General features: G+C 58.3%; 6 protein-coding genes across 6 annotated transcripts; 2 read left to right on the forward strand and 4 right to left on the reverse strand.

Annotated features, from left to right (window-relative positions):
• The first annotated feature begins 374 nt into the window (after positions 1 to 374).
• B0H64DRAFT_28617 (Brix domain-containing protein) lies at positions 375 to 1,963 on the forward strand. The gene is made up of 5 exons (XM_062800032.1): positions 375 to 525; positions 587 to 695; positions 760 to 832; positions 903 to 1,152; positions 1,235 to 1,963. The coding sequence occupies exons 1-5, from the start codon at positions 512 to 514 to the stop codon at positions 1,800 to 1,802; spliced, it is 1,014 nt and encodes a 337-aa protein (XP_062664501.1). The 5' UTR covers positions 375 to 511; the 3' UTR covers positions 1,803 to 1,963.
• An 11-nt stretch (positions 1,964 to 1,974) lies between these two features.
• B0H64DRAFT_382376 (uncharacterized protein) lies at positions 1,975 to 4,367 on the reverse strand. The gene is made up of 2 exons (XM_062802862.1): positions 4,037 to 4,367; positions 1,975 to 3,969 (listed from the first exon to the last, which is right to left on the reverse strand). The coding sequence occupies exons 1-2, from the start codon at positions 4,103 to 4,105 to the stop codon at positions 2,425 to 2,427; spliced, it is 1,614 nt and encodes a 537-aa protein (XP_062664502.1). The 5' UTR covers positions 4,106 to 4,367; the 3' UTR covers positions 1,975 to 2,424.
• A 537-nt stretch (positions 4,368 to 4,904) lies between these two features.
• Positions 4,905 to 5,766, reverse strand: B0H64DRAFT_28686 (uncharacterized protein). The gene is made up of 4 exons (XM_062800034.1): positions 5,484 to 5,766; positions 5,360 to 5,435; positions 5,082 to 5,255; positions 4,905 to 5,029 (listed from the first exon to the last, which is right to left on the reverse strand). Exons 1-4 carry the CDS (start codon positions 5,663 to 5,665, stop codon positions 4,994 to 4,996), a joined length of 468 nt encoding a protein of 155 aa, XP_062664503.1. The 5' UTR covers positions 5,666 to 5,766; the 3' UTR covers positions 4,905 to 4,993.
• On the forward strand, positions 5,654 to 7,322 carry B0H64DRAFT_28643 (Cys/Met metabolism PLP-dependent enzyme-domain-containing protein). Its single transcript, XM_062800033.1, has one exon. It carries the CDS (start codon positions 5,869 to 5,871, stop codon positions 7,138 to 7,140), a length of 1,272 nt encoding a protein of 423 aa, XP_062664504.1. The 5' UTR covers positions 5,654 to 5,868; the 3' UTR covers positions 7,141 to 7,322.
• Positions 7,323 to 8,839: 1,517 nt separating this feature from the next.
• On the reverse strand, positions 8,840 to 13,753 carry B0H64DRAFT_28695 (uncharacterized protein). The gene is made up of 2 exons (XM_062800036.1): positions 10,460 to 13,753; positions 8,840 to 10,402 (listed from the first exon to the last, which is right to left on the reverse strand). Exons 1-2 carry the CDS (start codon positions 13,363 to 13,365, stop codon positions 9,079 to 9,081), a joined length of 4,230 nt encoding a protein of 1,409 aa, XP_062664505.1. The 5' UTR covers positions 13,366 to 13,753; the 3' UTR covers positions 8,840 to 9,078.
• Positions 13,754 to 16,058: 2,305 nt separating this feature from the next.
• Positions 16,059 to 16,732, reverse strand: B0H64DRAFT_28691 (uncharacterized protein). The gene has a single exon (XM_062800035.1). The coding sequence runs from the start codon at positions 16,662 to 16,664 to the stop codon at positions 16,179 to 16,181; it is 486 nt and encodes a 161-aa protein (XP_062664506.1). The 5' UTR covers positions 16,665 to 16,732; the 3' UTR covers positions 16,059 to 16,178.
• Between the last annotated feature and the right edge of the window lie 1,089 nt (positions 16,733 to 17,821).

Genomic DNA, 17,821 nt, shown 5'->3' on the forward strand with positions numbered 1-17,821 from the left:
TAGATGGGTATATTTGTATATGTCAATTTGAATTGAGAAAGGGAGGTACGTACACCAGGGTTGGGGTTATATATGGGATTACGTGTCATAGTCCCGCAGGTCAGAGGTACATAGTCCCAAACGACGGCCTCAACAAAGATGTCTTGGCGCCAGGGCCACATTGTTGCAGATTATGTGTGTGAATTCATATCCACCACTTTTTTAGAAATTAGAAGCAATCAGTCTGGTTATGATTTGATATGCAATTGGATCTATGAGCGAGTTATGCTGGTGGAAATAGAAGAGTCACAGGTCACGGCGTCGTTGGTTGCCAGGCTGATTTGAGCCGAGGCGGTGGCTGTGGCTGGTGTGAGGTTGGCGAACTGAGCGGCATGGTGGGCTGCCCCACATCAGCTTTCCTTATCGATAATGCCTCGTCCTGATTTTCTTGAGCGACGCTGCGCATCCATCGCCCGTCTCGTCGCATTGGAAACTGCCAATAGTCAATCCTCGTCGTGACATTTTCGCAAAGATGCTGCGCCAAATGTGAGACTGCCGCTCTCGACGCTAAAACCAGTGTGCCCAAATTCTAACTTCCAATTCACAGAAAACCCCGGAATGCTCGCTCCAAGCGGGCTCTCGAGAAGCGGGCGCCCAAGGCCGTCGAGAACCCCAAGTCGGCCCTCTTCCTTCGAGGCACTTCTTGCAGCCAGATCGTACGTCGCGATAGACCGTCCTGATATCGACAATGGCTAGTGTGCTAACCATCAAACCTTACAGACTCAAGATGCCCTCGCCGACCTCTATGCGTTGAGGCAGGACAACGCCAAGCGCTTCCAGAAGAAGAATCCCAGTATGCGCCGCTGCTCCAATTGATCCATCAACCCAAGAAACAAGTCGCTGACGATTCCTTTTTACCATAGTTCACCCGTTTGAAGATGCCAGCTCGCTAGCCTTCTTCTCGGAAAAGAACGACTGCAGCCTGCTGCTCTTCGGCAGCAGCAGCAAGAAGCGCCCGCACAGCATCACCTTCACCCGCACCTTCGACTACAAGATCCTCGACATGCTCGAGTTCTACCTCGACGGCGAGACCTTCCGGAGCATAGCCCAGTTCAAGACCGAGAAGGTGCCCGTAGGCACGCGACCCCTGATGGTGTTTGCGGGGACAGCCTTGTACGCCCTCCCCCCCTTTGCCCTCCCTTCCTCCCCACAACCCGCATCGGTCAGTGCACTAACACGCTTTCTTTCCCCTTAGCGAATCCCCCGTCCCCAACGCCTTCACCATGGCCAAGTCCATGCTGACCGACTTCTTCCGCGGCGAAGTCTCGGACAAGATCGACGTCGAAGGGCTGCGGTACTGCGTCGTCGTGACCGCAGACGAGCCCACCGCCGCGGCCGCCACCTCGGACGAAATCGCCTCCAAGCCCGTCCTCCGGCTGCGCGTGTACACGGTGCGGACGCAGCGGTCGGGCCAGCGGCTGCCGCGGGTGGAGCTGGAGGAGCACGGCCCGCGGATGGACTTCCGGCTGGGGCGCACCCAAGAGCCCGACGACGCGCTGCTCAAGGAGGCCATGCGGCGCGCCCGCGCGGGCGAGGAGCGCACCAGGAAGAACGTCTCCACCGACCTCATGGGCGACAAGATCGGCCGCATCCACACCGGCAAGCTCGACCTCAGCGAGCTGCAGACCCGCAAGATGAAGGGGCTCAAGCGCGAGCGGGACCCCCACCTCAACGATGACGAGGAGGGGGGCGGGGCCGATGAGGAGGCGACGGTCGTGGAGGAGGAGCAGCAGCCGAGGCGGAAGAGGAAAGTCGCTGCTTAAATTTAAGTGAGGGGGGTAGTGTGGTGGTGGTGGTGGCGATGGATGTGTCGGTGTGCTTTCTTTTTGCTCCCGGGGGCAGGCAGGCAGGCGTTTCGGGATGGGGCACTGATACAAGCAGGTCGGGGATGGAAAACGGCGTCATTTATTGTTTGTGGTTTTTTATATATGGGTATAATATACCGTATGTACACCTCAACCTCTGCTTGTGTCTGCTGCTCGCGCAGCTGTATCCCCGAACAGCTGCCCCTCCCATCCCCCCAGGGGTCGATGCCCCATCTGGTACTGGGATAATGTTACCGCATATGCTACCTAAATACCCTCGATGGGGTCTCGATCTCTCATTGACTTACGGGGATCCGCCTCGGACCCGAACCAACTTGTTGCTTATGTTCGGGTGCCCGGTGATTGGCCTTGCATCTCAGCCTATCTCTCTGCGTATGTATTACCGCGGCCGTTGTCCGCGTTTGTTCATCTGGGTTTAGCTCTGGCGCTATGCCGAATCTTGCAACCCCTGGCTGAAGGCTGCCGCCTAGGCAGGTAGGCGACGTGATAGGGTTCGGCCAGGGGGTTACAGTAACCGCGCCTCATTTCTCTTTCTCTCATCCCTTTCTCTTCCCGGTCGTCACCCCTGGTTCCCCATAACGGGCACAAACTCCGGTACGCTGGGTATGCTCTGCATGGCACTGCCCATCTGGCTTAGTAGCTCGATATGCCCGACATAACCGCCGTGATGGTCCTGCCCTTCCTCTAGGGCGCGCTCCTCGGCGTACCAATCCGCGCCCCAGATGTCGGCCGGTATTGGCTCCCCGGTGTTGTTCCCGCCGCTAGGATGCTCATACAGGGCGATGCGCATCGCCCACTCGAGGTGCGGCCACCAGGTGCGGTAGGCGTCGGCGCCGAAGAAGTCACTGTTGAAGAGCGAGACGACACCCAGGACCTCACGCCGCGCCATGCCCTGCAGCCACCAGATCGAATCCATCGACTTGAGCAGGGCAAAGAAGCAAGCGAGGATAGCGAGCGCGCGCGGGCGCCGCTCCTCGAGGAGCTCAATGAAGCGCCGGGAGACGGTGGCCGGGAAGGCGAGCGGCGCGCCCTTGTGCGGGATCTTATGCGCCCAGTTGAGAACGGCCACGGCGTGTTGGTACGCTTGCCGCGTGGATGCTATGAGTTCGGCGGCCGCAGAAGGTTTGTTTGGCGGCTGGTAACCGGGGGATGCGGGTGATGTTGGGGAAGGTGCGCCCCCGGCTTGCGGTGTAGCGCGGGGCGTTGTCGAGGAAGCATCGCCCATGGCAGCGAGTTCCTCCTCCATGCCTTCGAGTAAGTGCCCAAAGAAGGTTTTGGGCCCAGCGGTGAAGTCGAGTTGGAGGACAGCTTGCGAGTTGATGACTTGCGTTACTACAGGGCTCGCACGGAGGTATTGCCACGAGGCAGCGGTGATCGCCTTGACCCCTTGAAAGGAGTGGAACCATGAGAAAGGAATGGAATAGCACCCGGACGGCTGATTCCGCTGCCGGTTGGCGCTGGCATCACCGTCGTTTCCCGCGCCGACCATGACCTCATCCTTCATGAACACCCTAGTGGCCGTGGACTGGAACGCGATGAGGGTTGACGTCAGGAATAGGGATTCGGCGTTGTTGTGGTTGATACCCTTTGTTAGGGCGGCGCTATACTCAGCAAGCGAGGCAGCCATGTAGGCATGCGACGCGCGTATTAGCTCCTTGTCGTTCGGCACCATACTGCGCAGGTGGAGCGCAGCAACGGCGAGTATGGCGTCCGCCAGATGCTGGGACCCAGTGAAGGCGAGGTTCGGCACCGTGATCTTCCAAATATCCTCCGTCACCGGCGCGGTAAATGTGAATGTCTTGCATGTCATGGCTGTGTATTGATGCATCAACCTCAGCTCAAGCAGCCGGTGACCCGGCGGCGTGGTTTGGGAGACGGCCTGGGTCGACGGAGCTCGGCATAACGGCGTGGCAACGGCGGAAGCTCCGGGTATGACGGATGCATATCGAGAGATGGGGGATCCGAAGTTCACGGTCGAGGCGGGCGTCGACGGCGACTCCGTAGCAGCAGTGGCTTGGAGCTCGGCCACGATCTCGGGATGCTCAAAGTCACACGGGACACCGTGCTTTACGCAGTTGCCGCATCGCGGATGGACCTCGTCGCACTATTACACAGATGGTCAGTCGGTTGAATCAATCAAACTGCTAGGAAATGCCCCCGTATCAATTCACCTTGATCTTGCGTGACTTGCATCGCCGGCAACCAGACCGGGACTTTTTGTGAGAGCGGCGCGGTGGCATACTACCTGCTCGATCTGCCAACTAACTAGCGGCTGAGGAATCGCGAGTGTTGGGGCTTCTGGAGCGCTAGGTCGGTCCTCTGTGGTCGGTTTCAATTGCTCCTCCTCTGTTACTCTGCGGCCTTCTGTGCCGGCACATGCGGCTCGCCGCTTTCCATACTAAGACACACTGCACAAAAGACCCAATTGTTTGTCACCGATCTCGACGTTGCCGGGAGGAAGGGAGAAGTCGTGGTTGTGAATGGGACGGAATGTCACTGTTGATTGGCGGTCGGTTTCGGGTGGTGACGACGCAACAAGGCGTCGACAGGCGTCCCAGAAGAGGCAGCCAATGGCGGGATGCCCACATCCGGTGGGGTCACCAAAAATGGGCAAGGACATCGTGGGCGTGGCAGGGGTCTGAAATTGGTTTAGCAGCGTGTGAGCGCTTCACATGGTGCAACCGACACAGTCTGGGCGCTGCGAAGGGCTGAACTGCTCTACACTTCCGAAGGGGTTCGTCTGATAATGTTATACAAAAAGCATCGGCAGCCGTTGACTGAAGACCGGGCTGGCGCCTTCCCATCCCGTCTCGTTGTTGTAGAGCGCAGGCTACCTGCCTTTTGAGGAACCGCTCAACGGGGGAAACAGTGACCTTTTTCTCTCGAGCATCGAAGCAATGGCTACCACTTCTAATAGAGGTACTAACCCGACCCTTCGACGAATCACGCATAGGTAGAGGTCTGTATCCAGATATTTCACCACTTCAAGCTTCCTGTCCCGCAAACGACAATGAGCCCCCAGTCGGGTTGTCGCCCGAGAACATTCCCTATTTTTAGGGTCAAGACCGAGTTTGTCAGCCCTTCCACCCCCGCAAAACCCGGTCTCTCGGATCGAACCCTTCTCGAACTCAAACCTTCATTGGTCTCTCAGCCCGTGTTGGTGGCTGGGATGATCTCATCAGCCGAGACCGCATCGGATGCTCGGTGTGTCTGTACATTTGTACATCCACTGTACCTGCGGCTTGTTACGGCTCCCCAGGTTCGGCCACCTCCGTCAACACCCGCCTGCGTGCGACTGCTCTGATGTCCCCGCTGCCTCGGCGAGTTTTGATCTGCTGCGGGCGATAGATGGCTTGCGGACCGGTGTCGCAATGCTCTCCCCTCAGCTTCCTAGATAGGACTTAGCGACGCTCTTCCGAAAAAGACGGTAAGGTGCCAAGTCCGGCGTGATGGAATCTGCCCAGTTGGAATGTATCCAAGTAGGTAATAGTTACCTGCGATTCTGCGCCTGACACACCCGGCGGCACTGTTTTTTCGCAGAACCGACATTTTCGTTGCCGATTTGAAATCCTGATGAGCAATCAGCCAACAGCGCTCGCCATCCGAAGCTTGTCGAACCAGGGGGCAACCAAGCCGGAGTGGACTCGGCATTCTTCAACCGAATCCACAGCGAAGGGGTACGAGAAACATAAAATATTTAATACGCAAGTGCGCGCCGTTGTGGGAGAGCGGAGACAAAGAAAAAAAATCAACGGAGAGAGTGAGAGAGAGAGGCACGTCAACGAACCGCGGGATTGCATTGCACCATCCTCGGGCGAAATCACACAACCCCTCCAAGGCCCTGTAAAATACTTCTGCGCTGCGATCCAACCCCCCCACGTTTCCCACGTTTCCCAGCGCCGCAAAGACGCCTACGATCGAGCAATTGACCAAACAGAGGCGTCGCCGTCACTTGGACCTTGTCGCACACCCGCACCCTTTAACGAATAACCACGCCTGAGCCATGACGGCTCACACCGACCAACCCATCACAACGCCGCCGCGCGCCCCGTCGCCGGTTCATGGCTTCGGCACGCTCGCCGTGCATGCGGGGTCGCCGCACGACCCCGCGACGGGCGCCGTGATCGAGTCGATCTCGCTGTCGACCACGTTTGCCCAGTCGGCCGTCGGCAAGCCCGTGGGCGAGTTCGAGTACAGCCGCAGCAGCAACCCGAACCGTAACAACTTCGAGAACATGGTGGCTGCCCTCGAGCATGCCAAGTATGCCCTCGCTTTCTCCTCCGGCAGCGCTGCGACGACCGTCATCTTGCAGTCACTGGCTGCCGGCTCGCACGTCATTTCCGTCTCGGACGTCTACGGCGGCACGCACCGCTACTTCACCCAGGTCGCCAAGGCCCACGGTGTCAAGGTTACCTTCACGCCCGAGATCGAGGTCGACATCCGCGACCACATTACCGATTCGACCAAGCTGGTGTGGATCGAGACCCCCAGCAACCCGACCCTACGCCTCGTCGACATCCGCGCCGTTGTGACCCAGGCGCACGAGCACGGCATCATGGTGGTGGTGGACAACACCTTCCTGAGCCCCTACATCCAAAACCCACTGGACCACGGCGCCGACATTGTGATGCACAGTGTCACCAAGTACATCAACGGGCACAGCGACGTGGTAATGGGCGTGGCGGCCTTCAACAGCGACGACCTGCACAAGCGGCTATCGTTCCTGCAGAACGCCCTGGGCGCGGTTCCGTCGGCGTTCGACTCGTGGTTGGCGCACCGCGGCGCGAAGACGCTGCACCTGAGGGCGCGCGAAGCCACCACCAACGCCACGGCGGTCGCGCACGCGCTCGAGGCGAGCCCCCACGTCATCGCGGTCAACTACCCGGGGCTCGACTCGCACCCGCACCGGGCCATCGCCAAGAAGCAGCACCGCAACGCCATGGGCGGCGGCATGCTCTCGTTCCGCATCCGCGGCGGGCACGCGGCGGCCGAGCGCTTCTGCCAGCTGACCAAGATCTTCACGCTCGCCGAGTCGCTGGGCGGCGTCGAGTCGCTGTGCGAGGTGCCCAGCAGCATGACCCACGCCGGCATCCCGCGCGACCAGCGCGAGGCCGTTGGTGTCTTCGACGACCTCGTCCGCATGAGCTGCGGCGTCGAGGATGCCGACGATCTCAAGAAGGACGTACTCCAGGCCCTGGAGCGCGCCGTCGCCGAGACTGATGGGGTCAAGAACGGGAACGGCGTTGACGGGACGAACGGGTCTAATGGGTTTTAAGCGATAGAGAAAAGTTATGCAGTGTTTTTCTCCCGTTTTCGTTTTTCTTTTGCTATGGCGGGGTGATGAACCCGCCGGCGATAGACGGCATGGCGCTCCTTTTTCATTTTTGTGTGTCGGGTTGAGATTCCGATTGGAACGGCTTTGCGCACTCAGCATATTTGCATTGTGCATAGATAAGGGGTCCTGTGATGCAGGCCCCCGATGGGAATAGACGACTTCACGGCCAGCTACGAGATCCATAACGATGGCAGATGGGCTAGCAAAGTATATAACTAGCTCGAATCATACCTAAGAATTCTTTGATGAAGGATTTAACTAGAAGAATCATGTCTGAAACGCTCCTCTTCATATAGCGATAGTTCCTATGGATATGCTACCTCGGCCGCGATGGGTTTAATTCTCCCAAAATCCTCCAAGCTCCCCTTCATCAACTCCACGCACCGTAGCTCGCTGCTTACAAGAACCGGAATATAAAAGTACAAAATAGAGGGAGGCAAAGTGCATACGGATAACTCGCAGTTATTTCCAAGCCCGGCAGCACACACACCCGGCCCGGACCTCCCGGGACCTCCGGGGCCACCGAAAACGGCAAGGCGGGCGGCCGGCCGAACACCTCGCCGTTCCCGTCCCCACCTTCCCGATCCGGTAGGAACAGCGGTGCCCTCGGCCGTCTTATCTTCCCCTTGCAGCAAGTCTCCCGTTTTCAGATTGATTAACCCTTCCCTGGCTAGCTCAACGCCAAAAGACATAACTTCCTTGTCCCATCACCCGCCGTGCCGCCCTCGGGCACAATAACTAGCGTAATCTGTATAGATCTGTACATATCACAAAAATGCCTCCTGACGATCCGATCCAGATTTGAGACACGGTCGGGCCGGCTTTCTACTTGTACATAACCAGTGAACACCAGGGTTCCTCCGTCCCCGCCGCTTTCCCCGATCACGCGAGAGGGGTTACCGTCCAAGGCAGGGCTAGCGCTTACAATAGTCCACACAGGCATGGCAAGCCGCATTACACCGAGGACGGGAGATCAACAGTCATGAAAATCCAAAGGCAAATCATCACATCATCATTCCCATTGTGAACAGACACGTGAGGCTGTATGGCACTTCCCAATGGCTGCCGAGCAGCTCTGTTTGTCCACCATCATGCTAGTTACTGTGTAAGCCCGCCGTTCCTCCTTTACTTGTCGTTAGTTAAAATTCCAAAAGGAAAACACCGGTTTCCAATTAAGTGCTGCTCTGCTGCTTGGGTATAACCCCCACAAGAACGAAAACAACAAGGCACGAGCCAGCCAAACCCCGCCTGGGATGTGCCCTCCCCTTCCCTTTTGTGAAGTCGAAAATGAAACCCCAGCCGTGCCAGACAAACAGGTAGAAAAGTAGAAGAAGCCCGGAAACCAATACACAACTCATTAAGTATTGTCATTGCCCAAGGTAGAAAAGTACCGTGAACCATACCCTTCTCCTCTAAGAAGTTCCCCCCAATTTCCCCAAGGCCAACCCCGTGGCCGAAACCGAACCATGCAATCGAACGCCTTGATTTGTGTATGTTTGTGTGCAGAAATGGCAAAAATGGCGGTTATATACGTGTTGGTGATGGTGAATGTAAATATGACCTTTTGTTGGTCGTCCCAATGTGTAAAAATGCAGCCCAGCCAGGAATGAGTAGATCGCTGTAGATGTAGTAGATGCAAATGCGAAAAATATAAAAAGATGTTGTCTCCCGTCCAATCATCCGTGTTGTGTGCGGTGAATCGAAGGGTCGACAAAATGAAACCCGGGTGCAACGGGTGATGGTGGTGGGTTGGTGGTGGTTTGTAGGATTACCTACACCCCTTTTTCAAACGCCTGTTCCAGATTCCCCCAGTCGAAGTTGGTGTGGAATGTATGTAACCCGAATCCGGTAGTAGAAAACACGCCTCTCGCCGCCGGACTAGCCACGCGCGCGCATACCAAGGCCCTCGACACTCAGCGTGGGCACCTCGACGTCACTCAGGCCCAGGATGCCCTCGTCGCGGCGGCGGTCAACAAAGCTGTTGCACTCGCTGACCACCAAACCCCATTCCGCGAGCGCCCGCCCGGCATACACGGCGCCGGAGGAAAACACACCAGTCGGCCGTTCCGCGCGGACCACCGGGAGAGGTACATATCCGGGCCCGCCGCCGCCGCCGAGACCCAGGTCAAGAGACCGGACGCGGTCCAGCTCATAACCCGTGAAACTGGACGTCCGGCCGGGGGACTGGATGTCGGACCGCTCCTCGCCGCGCTTCTCCTCCTCGTCGTCAAACAGGCGAAGGGGCGCGATGTTGACGCTCAACGACAGCCGCTTCTCGGCGTCCCTCGTGAGGGAGCGGGTGCGGAATCCGTCCTCCATCATGCTCAGCGGCCTGGCGTTGCGGGCCTCGCTGATCAGGCCCGTCTGCGGGAGCCCGCTGACCCTCCGCGTCACCGGTGGGAGGCCGGGAGCGATGGGAGGCGGGCTCTCGCTGCGGGCGGTGGGGGCTCCGTGGTTCGCGTCGCCTCCGACCGGACCCCCCGAGCGGATGCTGACGCGGGCCTGTGCGGGCGCGGGCAGCCGCGGTCGGGTGATGACGCGGTCGCGGCTCGGCGGGCACGGCATCGGCGCGCCGTTCGGGCCCGTCTGCCACGTCAGGGTGAAGCGGAAGACGAAGGTCGGAGCGTCGAAAGTCGGGGCGGATCCCGTGGAGGAGTAGGACTCGGAGGAGGGCGTGACGGCGGTCGAGGATCCCTGCTTCGGCGGGGTCGGAGGGCCCAGCGACTGCGGGGAATTCGATTTCCTCCCGCGGCCTGCTAGCCGGGACGCAGCCGTGTCCCGGCGGGCCTGCTCCAACTCTTCCTCCCAGGTACGCTTCGCCGTCTCTGTCGTGGGACTGTCCTGCGCCGTGCCGAACGGAAGCACCTTGCCGAGAAGCGACCATCTCTTCTTGAACGACATGCTGTCCGTCTTACCGTTGCCTGTCGCGCTGTCGTCGTCGCCATGGCTCGTGGCCGGAGCGTAGTAGTCGAACGGGGAGTCCAGGGACGGGAAGGCACTCGAAAACGAATCGAATCCGAGGTGCGGGGGTTGTTGGGGTGGTTGAACCTCGGTCCGGATGATCAAAAACCGCTTGCCCGGTGCAGGATATGTCGGCGCCGTCGACGGGTGCATGCGTCCCTTAGCCTCAGCATCTTGCTTCAGCCAGAGGTAATGCGACCAGACCGTCTTCAGCCGCTGAGACACGACGAGGAAGATTTTTCTGTTTCACCGCTCGTCAGCATGAACGTCTGGTTAAGCAAGAGGGGGGGTTCCTTACACATCAACCTCGTTGGAGCTGCCCGAGTCCCTGCATATCCGCCAGCAGAGCAAGCGCATGTAATAGGCACGAACCATCGGGCACCAGTGGTTGAAGAACTTTGAAAACGTTTCCTCGGACAGCAGCCAGTCCAGGCAGACGGCCTCCTTGCGGGCAGGATCCGCTACGATAGCATCCCAAACTGAGAAGAGGAACGACAGAATGCGGATCTCCGACATGGTGTTGTGACAGTCCATGATCATCTTGCCAACATCAAACCAGAAAGGCCAGTCAATGTAGTTGGCCGTCTTGGTAGGGCTGGGCGGCCCGAAATAATCAGACCGCGCGCTCACCGCGGCCGGAGACGTCGCGAAACTCGTGTTCACCGTAGTTTGGAACGCGTCGATCGCGAGCAGTGTTTCCTCCAGGAAGTCACACAGCATGAAGCAAGACGCATGCTCGAAACGTGGCGTCCGCTTGGTAGCGGCCTTTGCGACTGCGACGAAAGCCTCCGCGAACGTGTGCTTGATCTCCGGAGCCTCGGTAAACGAATCGTCAGCCAGCATGTCCTTGAGCAGGACGACCAGCCGATTCTCATCCATCCCCTTGAGCAGGTTGCTCGGGAGTTGGGGTGCCGTCAGAGAGGCGTCGGCGCCGTGGAGACTGTCAGATAGCGGGGGTCCGAGCAGGGCGTCGAGCGAGGCCTGGCGGTGAATCGTGCTGTCCAGAATGGACAGGAGCTGGGCATGAACCAGCACGAATGCCGGGGCCCGTGCCTTTTCGACCAGCGGGAGGCCCTCCGGCATGAACTCCATGGCAAGACTGTAGAAGTACTTGCAGAAGATGAACACCAGGTCCGTATCCCCGCCGCGCCACCTCGATACCCAGGGGCCGTGCCAGTGGATCTTGGCAAGCAGGAGCGGGAGCTTCGCAGCCACCCGCAGCTTGTCCCCAAGCGACTTGACTGACGACCAGCCTAGCTTGTGCATGTGTGACGGGAACAGAGCCACAATATCGTCGCTCTCGCCGTTGCTTCTCCTCGGCAGATCGAACTCGTCTGCTACCCTGCGCAGCAGGTCCGCCTTCAGGCCCCAAAGCCGGACGAGCACGTCGGAGACGCCCGGGACGAAAAAGAAGGCGTAAGCACACGCCTTGCCGCACCAGTTAACCAGGCTGAGCGGAGCGTGCCGCAGCGACAGCTTCTCGACGACCAGCGCCATCTGGGTGGTGAGGTTGGTGACAAACATGGTGCGGACATTGTGCTCGGCCGATTCGGCAAGGAGCGAATCCGGGTCGGTCGCCACGGTCGACTGGGTTCCCGACCTAGGTCGGACCTTCTCTCGGGTACAGCGCTCGACAAGGGGTTGGAATTGGCTCGTACACGCCCGCCACTCGGGACGCATCATAATCATGGTGGTCGCTTCCAGCAAGATGGGCCGGTCCACGCCGGCCACAGGCTGCAGAACCGGAAAGTGAACGCCGAGAGAGGCAACGCCCTGGCCGAAGCCAGCCGGCAGCCTCGAGTTTGTGCCGATCAGCATCGCGAGGAGGCCATTCCACCACTTGTTCAAGATGGTCGCTCTGCGATCGACGTCTTCGGCCGTCAAGATGGATCGGTTCGAATTCGAAGGGTGGTATTCCGTGCTCCGCAGGAAGGGCACCAGAATAGACCGGACTACGCTCATCCGCCCTGCTGTCGAGCCCTTTCCGGCGAACTTGGAGAATTCGATGTCGAGGGTCCGGTAGGTCGCCCAGAGCGGGTCGCGCGACGTCGGGTGCGGCATCGTTACGGTCGTGTCGACGGTAGATTGCGACGTGTTTTCGGAGGCGCTGCTCGCTGTCGCCGTGTCGGTATCCAATTCGGTGTCAACGGACGGGGATCGCTGGGATGATGTGGCCGAGCTGATGCTGTTGTAAGAAGCATTCTTCGCGACGGTCGGAGAGCCCGGGCGGCTATTCGGAGTCGATGCTGGGGGGGTACTGCACTCGGAGTCGCTCGAGAGTTCGTTCTTCGCGAGGGGCGTTTTGTGGGCAACGGAAGGTGAGCTCCTAGAGAAAACGTTTTGAGGCTTCTGTTTCAACCTTGTCAGATAAAGGCTGGCGCGGCTGAAGGCCCCCCTCTTGGGAGTCGGCGGCGTGGCAGCACCGGCGGTGTCAGCCCCGGTCTGCGTCCCATGTGCCGTCTTTGTACCGGGCGTCTCAACGGAGAAAGAGCGGCCGGTACTTCGCAGCTTCTCGAGCCTGCCAGGTGGGGAGGGAGATCTCGATTTGGAGATCCAAGACCGTTTGGCAAAGTCGGCAAACGACTCGACGGGTCGCGATCTTTCCGCGGGCTTCGCCGCCGTTGTGCTTGCAGGTGGCCCGGCTACATTCTGCTTGGCCAGCCTCTTGGGGCGCTGCTCCTCTGTGATTCGGACGTTCGGTGCCGATTTCGAGCTGGGAAGCCACGAGACGGGCCGGTCGACCATTGATTTGCTCCTGTTGCGAACGTGGCCGTCCACCACCGTCCCGCCGGCAGTCGTCCTGTCCACTGTTGCGTTGTCGTTTCCGTACCCGATCCGGGGCGCCCTATCTATTGCCGTCGCGGGCCGCACGGAGAGGTCCTCGGTGGTGGTGGTGGTGGGGGTGATGGTGGGGGTGATGGTGGTGAAGCTGAAGGTTTTCTCGAACTCGCCCACAAGGTCGAAAGAGGGGATGCCAATGGAAGCCAGGCCTGGGAGCGGCGGCAGGCTCTTGAAACCGGGGGAGCGATCGACCGGGGCGGCATCCAGGCGGGAAGAAGGCGGGGGTTTGGGCAGGGCACGGCCGGCGGAACCACGGGCAGCGAACAAATCCGGCGAAGAGTGCGAAGAGTGCGAAGTCGGGAAAGGCAGTGATGTTCTGGACTCGACAGCCCACGAGGCCACCGCAGCACCTTGACCACTCATCTCATGGCACAACCCGCAATCGAAGCCCAAACGAGGCTCTTGCACAATACCAAGTACAGCTGCCGTCGGTCGTGGTCCGCACTGGTTCGCTGGTTCGTCCGCACTGTCGGCAGCCGGAAGACCAAAGAGAGGCCGGTTGGGCGCACGGCGGCGCAGGTTGGAGCCGCGCGGGCGTCAGCACAGCAGCTCCAGCTCCAGCGCAACGATGACAGGGATGTTGATGTGCTGTTTCGGGTGCTTGGGGTGCTTGGGGTGGGTGAGTTTGCTTGGGTGTGAGCACTGGTTCCTGCCGCTTCAGCCGGGCGGGCGGGAGGATTGACTGTTGGCAGCAATCAGGGAATTTTCCCCTCCGTGACACTGTGACTGCGACGCTGGCTCTCGGGCTGGCTCGCTGGGTTTCTGGTTTCTGGTCCACACACTTCCTCGGGACAATTTTCTGGAACAGATTCCTTCCTTGGCGGGCTAATAATAAAATAAGAATTATGAACGGGTCGATGATGACGCCGATGTGCAGAGCATGAAGAACAAAAGACAGGAAAATCCCTGGTGATCGAGGGGCAAGACTGGTGTGCAGAAAAGAGAACCTGGAACGAAGGGCGAGGGGCCTTGGATCAACGAAAGAAACGTGGGGATGACGGGTTTGGGATCAGGGCGGGCGGGCGTGCAGGCAACACCAAAGTTATGAGAGAGTGAGATATTGAAGCAAGGGTGGATGGATGGAAATCAAGAGAGACCGAATGCCCCCCCTTCCCCCTGTCTGGTCTTGTTCAGCTTTTGATGACTCGCGGCGCGCTCCGGTGGAGATCTTTGGCGGTCGCGCTTCGCACCTTGCTGGCTTGGCAGTTCAACAGCGCGAAGTCGTCGGTGCTTGTGATGGAAATTCTGAACAAGACGACGAGGGCCAGTCCTTTTGGCGCATCGGTGTGCGGCAGTGCGGGCGCTAGCGCGATCCCCTTCCTCGCACGTCCCTTGTGGGCAGTTGACGTCGTCGATCCCAGGGGCGGTTGATTACGGAGAGGCCGTCTGGGGTGTTACAGAGTGACCACCGCCAACCTTGAATGCAGTCCCGAGGGCGAATGGGCGCCATTGGGGGCTCAGAGCCCAAGTGCTGGTTTCTGCAGTTTTTAGTAAACTGGGCAGGTGAGGTGCACGCAGAGCCGGGGTAAGGTATGGACCGAGGGAGCCCTGCTCCCCTGGGGATGCATGCAGAGATGCAGGTTGTGGTTGCTCTGGAGAGAACCGAAAATCCTGGAATCCTGGAATCGGAACGAACACGCGATTTGGGATCGGAATTGGGGGCTCAAGGCGGGGTTACCTTCGGTGGTGGAACAGCGGCCACGCCGGCAACACGGGGCTCAGATAGTGCTCAGATGGAGGGGGCTCCTCGGGCGGTGAGGATGGGTGTTCCTTGCGTTGGAGGATGCGCTAAAAACGCCGGTCGTCAGGGGTTAAAGTTGTCGCAGAAGCAACATGGCGCCCACTTCTCGTTCGCCAGCCTTGAACGTCCACTCGAGTTAACTACTTGTAACGCGAACATCTGCACCACCTCAGGCTGCGCGGGCCGCAGCGCCCCAGAAAAAAAAGTCTCAGAAAGATCCCCAGAACTCCAAAAGGCTTGCCAACCAGTCCCGAAGGTCCAAGAGATCGACTCCCAAACGAGCTAAGGACGGACAGGCAAGGCAAGGACATCCCGCTAGTCGGTCAGCAAACGTGGAGAGAAAAAACACCAGATGAGTTTCCGCGGAAAGACGGCGCTTTCCTTTTCCATCAACGGGGGCCCAATGCCAAGTCAAGATGCTAGTCGAGCTGAGCTCGGGCTGGTGCATCGCGCTCCACCCCTCGTGGCATGGCAGCCCGCAAGGTAAACACAGGAAAAAAAAACGGCTGAGAAGGGATTTTTTTGTGCTCATTGGCGACGTGGCAACCGCACAGCTCTGCGAAGCCGAAGCTGGCTTTTCTCAACGCATGTCGATGAAATTGCGGGGGATGACGCAAAACGTCCAGATCTGTACAAGCAAGCACAGTCGTTGTCGTCAAACAACACAATAAACGCAAACCCGCACTTTGGACGCAGATCAAACACAAAATCAGATCCGACAACACGGGCTCGGGCGCGGCTTCGGATTGCCGGCACGGAAACGGGAATCTTAACCGAGTTCATGCCAGGGATCTTCTCGAAGGGGAATCACAACTCTCTCTCTCGCAGTCCACACTCCTCGGCGCCTATTCCCTAGTTAGCTCAAGTTAACTGCTTAATAGCCACCAAGCGTGGCCAGCGCGCGGCTTCTGAAACGAAACTAGAATTAGCTGGTTCGTTATGGAGTCATGGTGCCCGAGGGGAAATAACCGCACGGCGGGTAACTCATCAACGCGCCAGTGCGTCTTTGATGTGTGCGGGAGGTCGGCGCCACGGGCATTGCAGCGTGGAAAGGAGGTGCGCTCGCCGGGCAGCCTCGCTCGCTCTCTGACGCGAATCGGGCTGCTGCGCGATCTCGGCGATGTGCTGGCAGGCGCCGCATGAAAAACAACGCCAGCAGCCACACCACCGTTGATGGCCTGACGATGGCCTGACATGGGAGCGAGCGTGCGTGTGTACGTATCAGTACAGGTGCTGTGTGCCCTGTCCCCGCGAGTGCTAGCAAGTTGTTCGTCAACTCTGCTCTCTTCCCTTTCCGACCTTCAAGACCGTTAGACTAACTCAACTGGTGCTATCGCCAAAGGCACGGGGACGAACGATTAACGTTACCGGCTAACTAACGCGCGCCGTCCTGCGGCCTCCTCCAATAGGCACCTTCCCGCGCCGTTGTACTAGTCTAAACTTTCTTTCTCTTGACCCGTGTGGAGGAGAGCACCCCATCCAAACCGGCCTCATGGCCGACTGCAGAGTTTCCGCTCGAGCGTGGGGAGGTCCGCCGCCTCTGCACAAAGCTTACGTATGTATACGAAGCGCATGCACCAGCCTCCTCATACGGGGCCTCGGGTCGGGACTCACTGCCGTGTATTACCATCACGGCATCGAGCCGTGTGTGGTGTACACTAACTCGCCTCACCGCCTCCACTCTGCCTGAGTTGGAGTCGAGAAGCGGGAACGTGAGACAAGTGGCGGTGACAACATCGACTCTCCATGTTGGTCGAACCACTGACGGAATGGCCAGAAGAAAAAAGACGAAATAAATATGTTCCGAATGTCTCAGTCGGTCACAACGCCACTTTGGGCTCAGACGTATCTCCGTCCCACGCCACAAATTGTCTGCCCGCCTGGTTACTATGTGCATATAACTCGTAAGCCGCGACGTCATGCCTAACTACTCGGGAAGGGCTTGCGGCATGAATGAATATTTCAAGCGCGTTGGCCGACGTCAAGAGCCGAGAGACGCCCTGTCGTCATTGGAGGTTCGAATGGTGCAAAGCCACCGGGAAGCAAAGCCAGTCCCAGCGCAGGCTCTTTGTTTACTTCCCCTGGATGAGTTCCCAGATCAAAACACCGCGTTCCCTCTTCCGAGGCATCCGTCCACCACTAAAAAGCTCCATGCGCACGAGCTACGCAACCCTAACCATCGTCTCCCTTCTCCCGTGGTGCGTTTCTCGGGTCTGGTGATGTTGGCATCATTAGGCTGTCGATCGCTATCTGCATAACTAGACAGCTGCCGAGACAAAGCATCATGGGATTTTCACTTGTCTCAGCGCATTCTTGCCTAATGACCAATAGGGGAATGCGGCAGTCCGCAACGGGTATTAACTCTTCAGTGACAAGTGGACTCAGTGTTGAGCCCTATTAGTTATGTAACTGCAGGTCATGTCTCTTCCACTCCTCTCGTCAACCCAACTTCTCAACCCTAACCAGAAAATTCGTGACGTCTTTGGCAAACTCTGATTGGCCATTTAAACTCTGATCGAGAATGTCACCACCCCTTGTTGGTTGGTTGGTCAATGAGACTCGGCAACCCACCCGTAAGGCTGAAGATCGCGATAATCCCGGTGCAATAATTACGGTGTATTATGAAGCACTCCAAAAACTCTCCAAAAGAAGAAGAATCCTCAACTGGAGCAAATCCTAGCATTTTCATTGTAAATAGAGGCTAGGTACTCATCCTGTTCCAGGAATTCAAGTTTCTTTTTCCGAAGGGGTCTTCCCTTTTCGATCTCATCAACTTAGAATTCCGGATCCACCGATTCAGGGGTGTAAACAATGGCCTCTATCAACCGCCTTCCTCCTCAATTAGAGGATGTGTATCAAAGCCGAAGACAACGCCTCAGTATACCCTAAACCTACACATAAAGATGTTAAAGGGAGGGCTTTTAAAACTCGTTATGCTGCGTAGCATCCAAATACAGGCCCTCAGTCATCAAGTCCATAGGTTTCCTCGACCGCTTCCTCGGCGTCTGGATCTTCTTAGCTATGCTTGTCGGCACCCTTAGAGAAATTTGTCGACTACGTTGGACCGGATTTTCACAG

This window comes from Chaetomium fimeti, assembly GCF_033439085.1.
Source record: "Chaetomium fimeti strain CBS 168.71 chromosome Unknown B0H64scaffold_1, whole genome shotgun sequence".
Lineage (NCBI taxonomy): Eukaryota > Fungi > Ascomycota > Sordariomycetes > Sordariales > Chaetomiaceae > Chaetomium > Chaetomium fimeti.

What these genes read in the sequence shown, in the direction of transcription:
- B0H64DRAFT_28643 (XM_062800033.1), top strand. Translation starts at nt 5,869, where the DNA reads ATGACGGCTCACACCGACCAACCCATCACAACGCCGCCGCGCGCCCCG.
- B0H64DRAFT_28695 (XM_062800036.1), bottom strand. Translation starts at nt 13,365, where the DNA reads ATGAGTGGTCAAGGTGCTGCGGTGGCCTCGTGGGCTGTCGAGTCCAGA. An exon ending in AGCTCCAACGAGGTTGATGT is followed by an intron (nt 10,403 to 10,459) that starts GTAAGGAACCCC and finishes GCGGTGAAACAG; the next exon opens with AAAAATCTTCCTCGTCGTGT.
- B0H64DRAFT_28617 (XM_062800032.1), top strand. An exon ending in GCACTTCTTGCAGCCAGATC is followed by an intron (nt 696 to 759) that starts GTACGTCGCGAT and finishes CAAACCTTACAG; the next exon opens with ACTCAAGATGCCCTCGCCGA. An exon ending in CTTCCAGAAGAAGAATCCCA is followed by an intron (nt 833 to 902) that starts GTATGCGCCGCT and finishes TTTTTACCATAG; the next exon opens with TTCACCCGTTTGAAGATGCC.
- B0H64DRAFT_382376 (XM_062802862.1), bottom strand. Translation starts at nt 4,105, where the DNA reads ATGCCACCGCGCCGCTCTCACAAAAAGTCCCGGTCTGGTTGCCGGCGA. An exon ending in GCAAGTCACGCAAGATCAAG is followed by an intron (nt 3,970 to 4,036) that starts GTGAATTGATAC and finishes TCTGTGTAATAG; the next exon opens with TGCGACGAGGTCCATCCGCG.
- B0H64DRAFT_28686 (XM_062800034.1), bottom strand. Translation starts at nt 5,665, where the DNA reads ATGCAATCCCGCGGTTCGTTGACGTGCCTCTCTCTCTCACTCTCTCCG. An exon ending in TCCGGCTTGGTTGCCCCCTG is followed by an intron (nt 5,436 to 5,483) that starts GTTCGACAAGCT and finishes ATTGCTCATCAG; the next exon opens with GATTTCAAATCGGCAACGAA. An exon ending in TGTCAGGCGCAGAATCGCAG is followed by an intron (nt 5,256 to 5,359) that starts GTAACTATTACC and finishes AGTCCTATCTAG; the next exon opens with GAAGCTGAGGGGAGAGCATT.
- B0H64DRAFT_28691 (XM_062800035.1), bottom strand. Translation starts at nt 16,664, where the DNA reads ATGACGTCGCGGCTTACGAGTTATATGCACATAGTAACCAGGCGGGCA.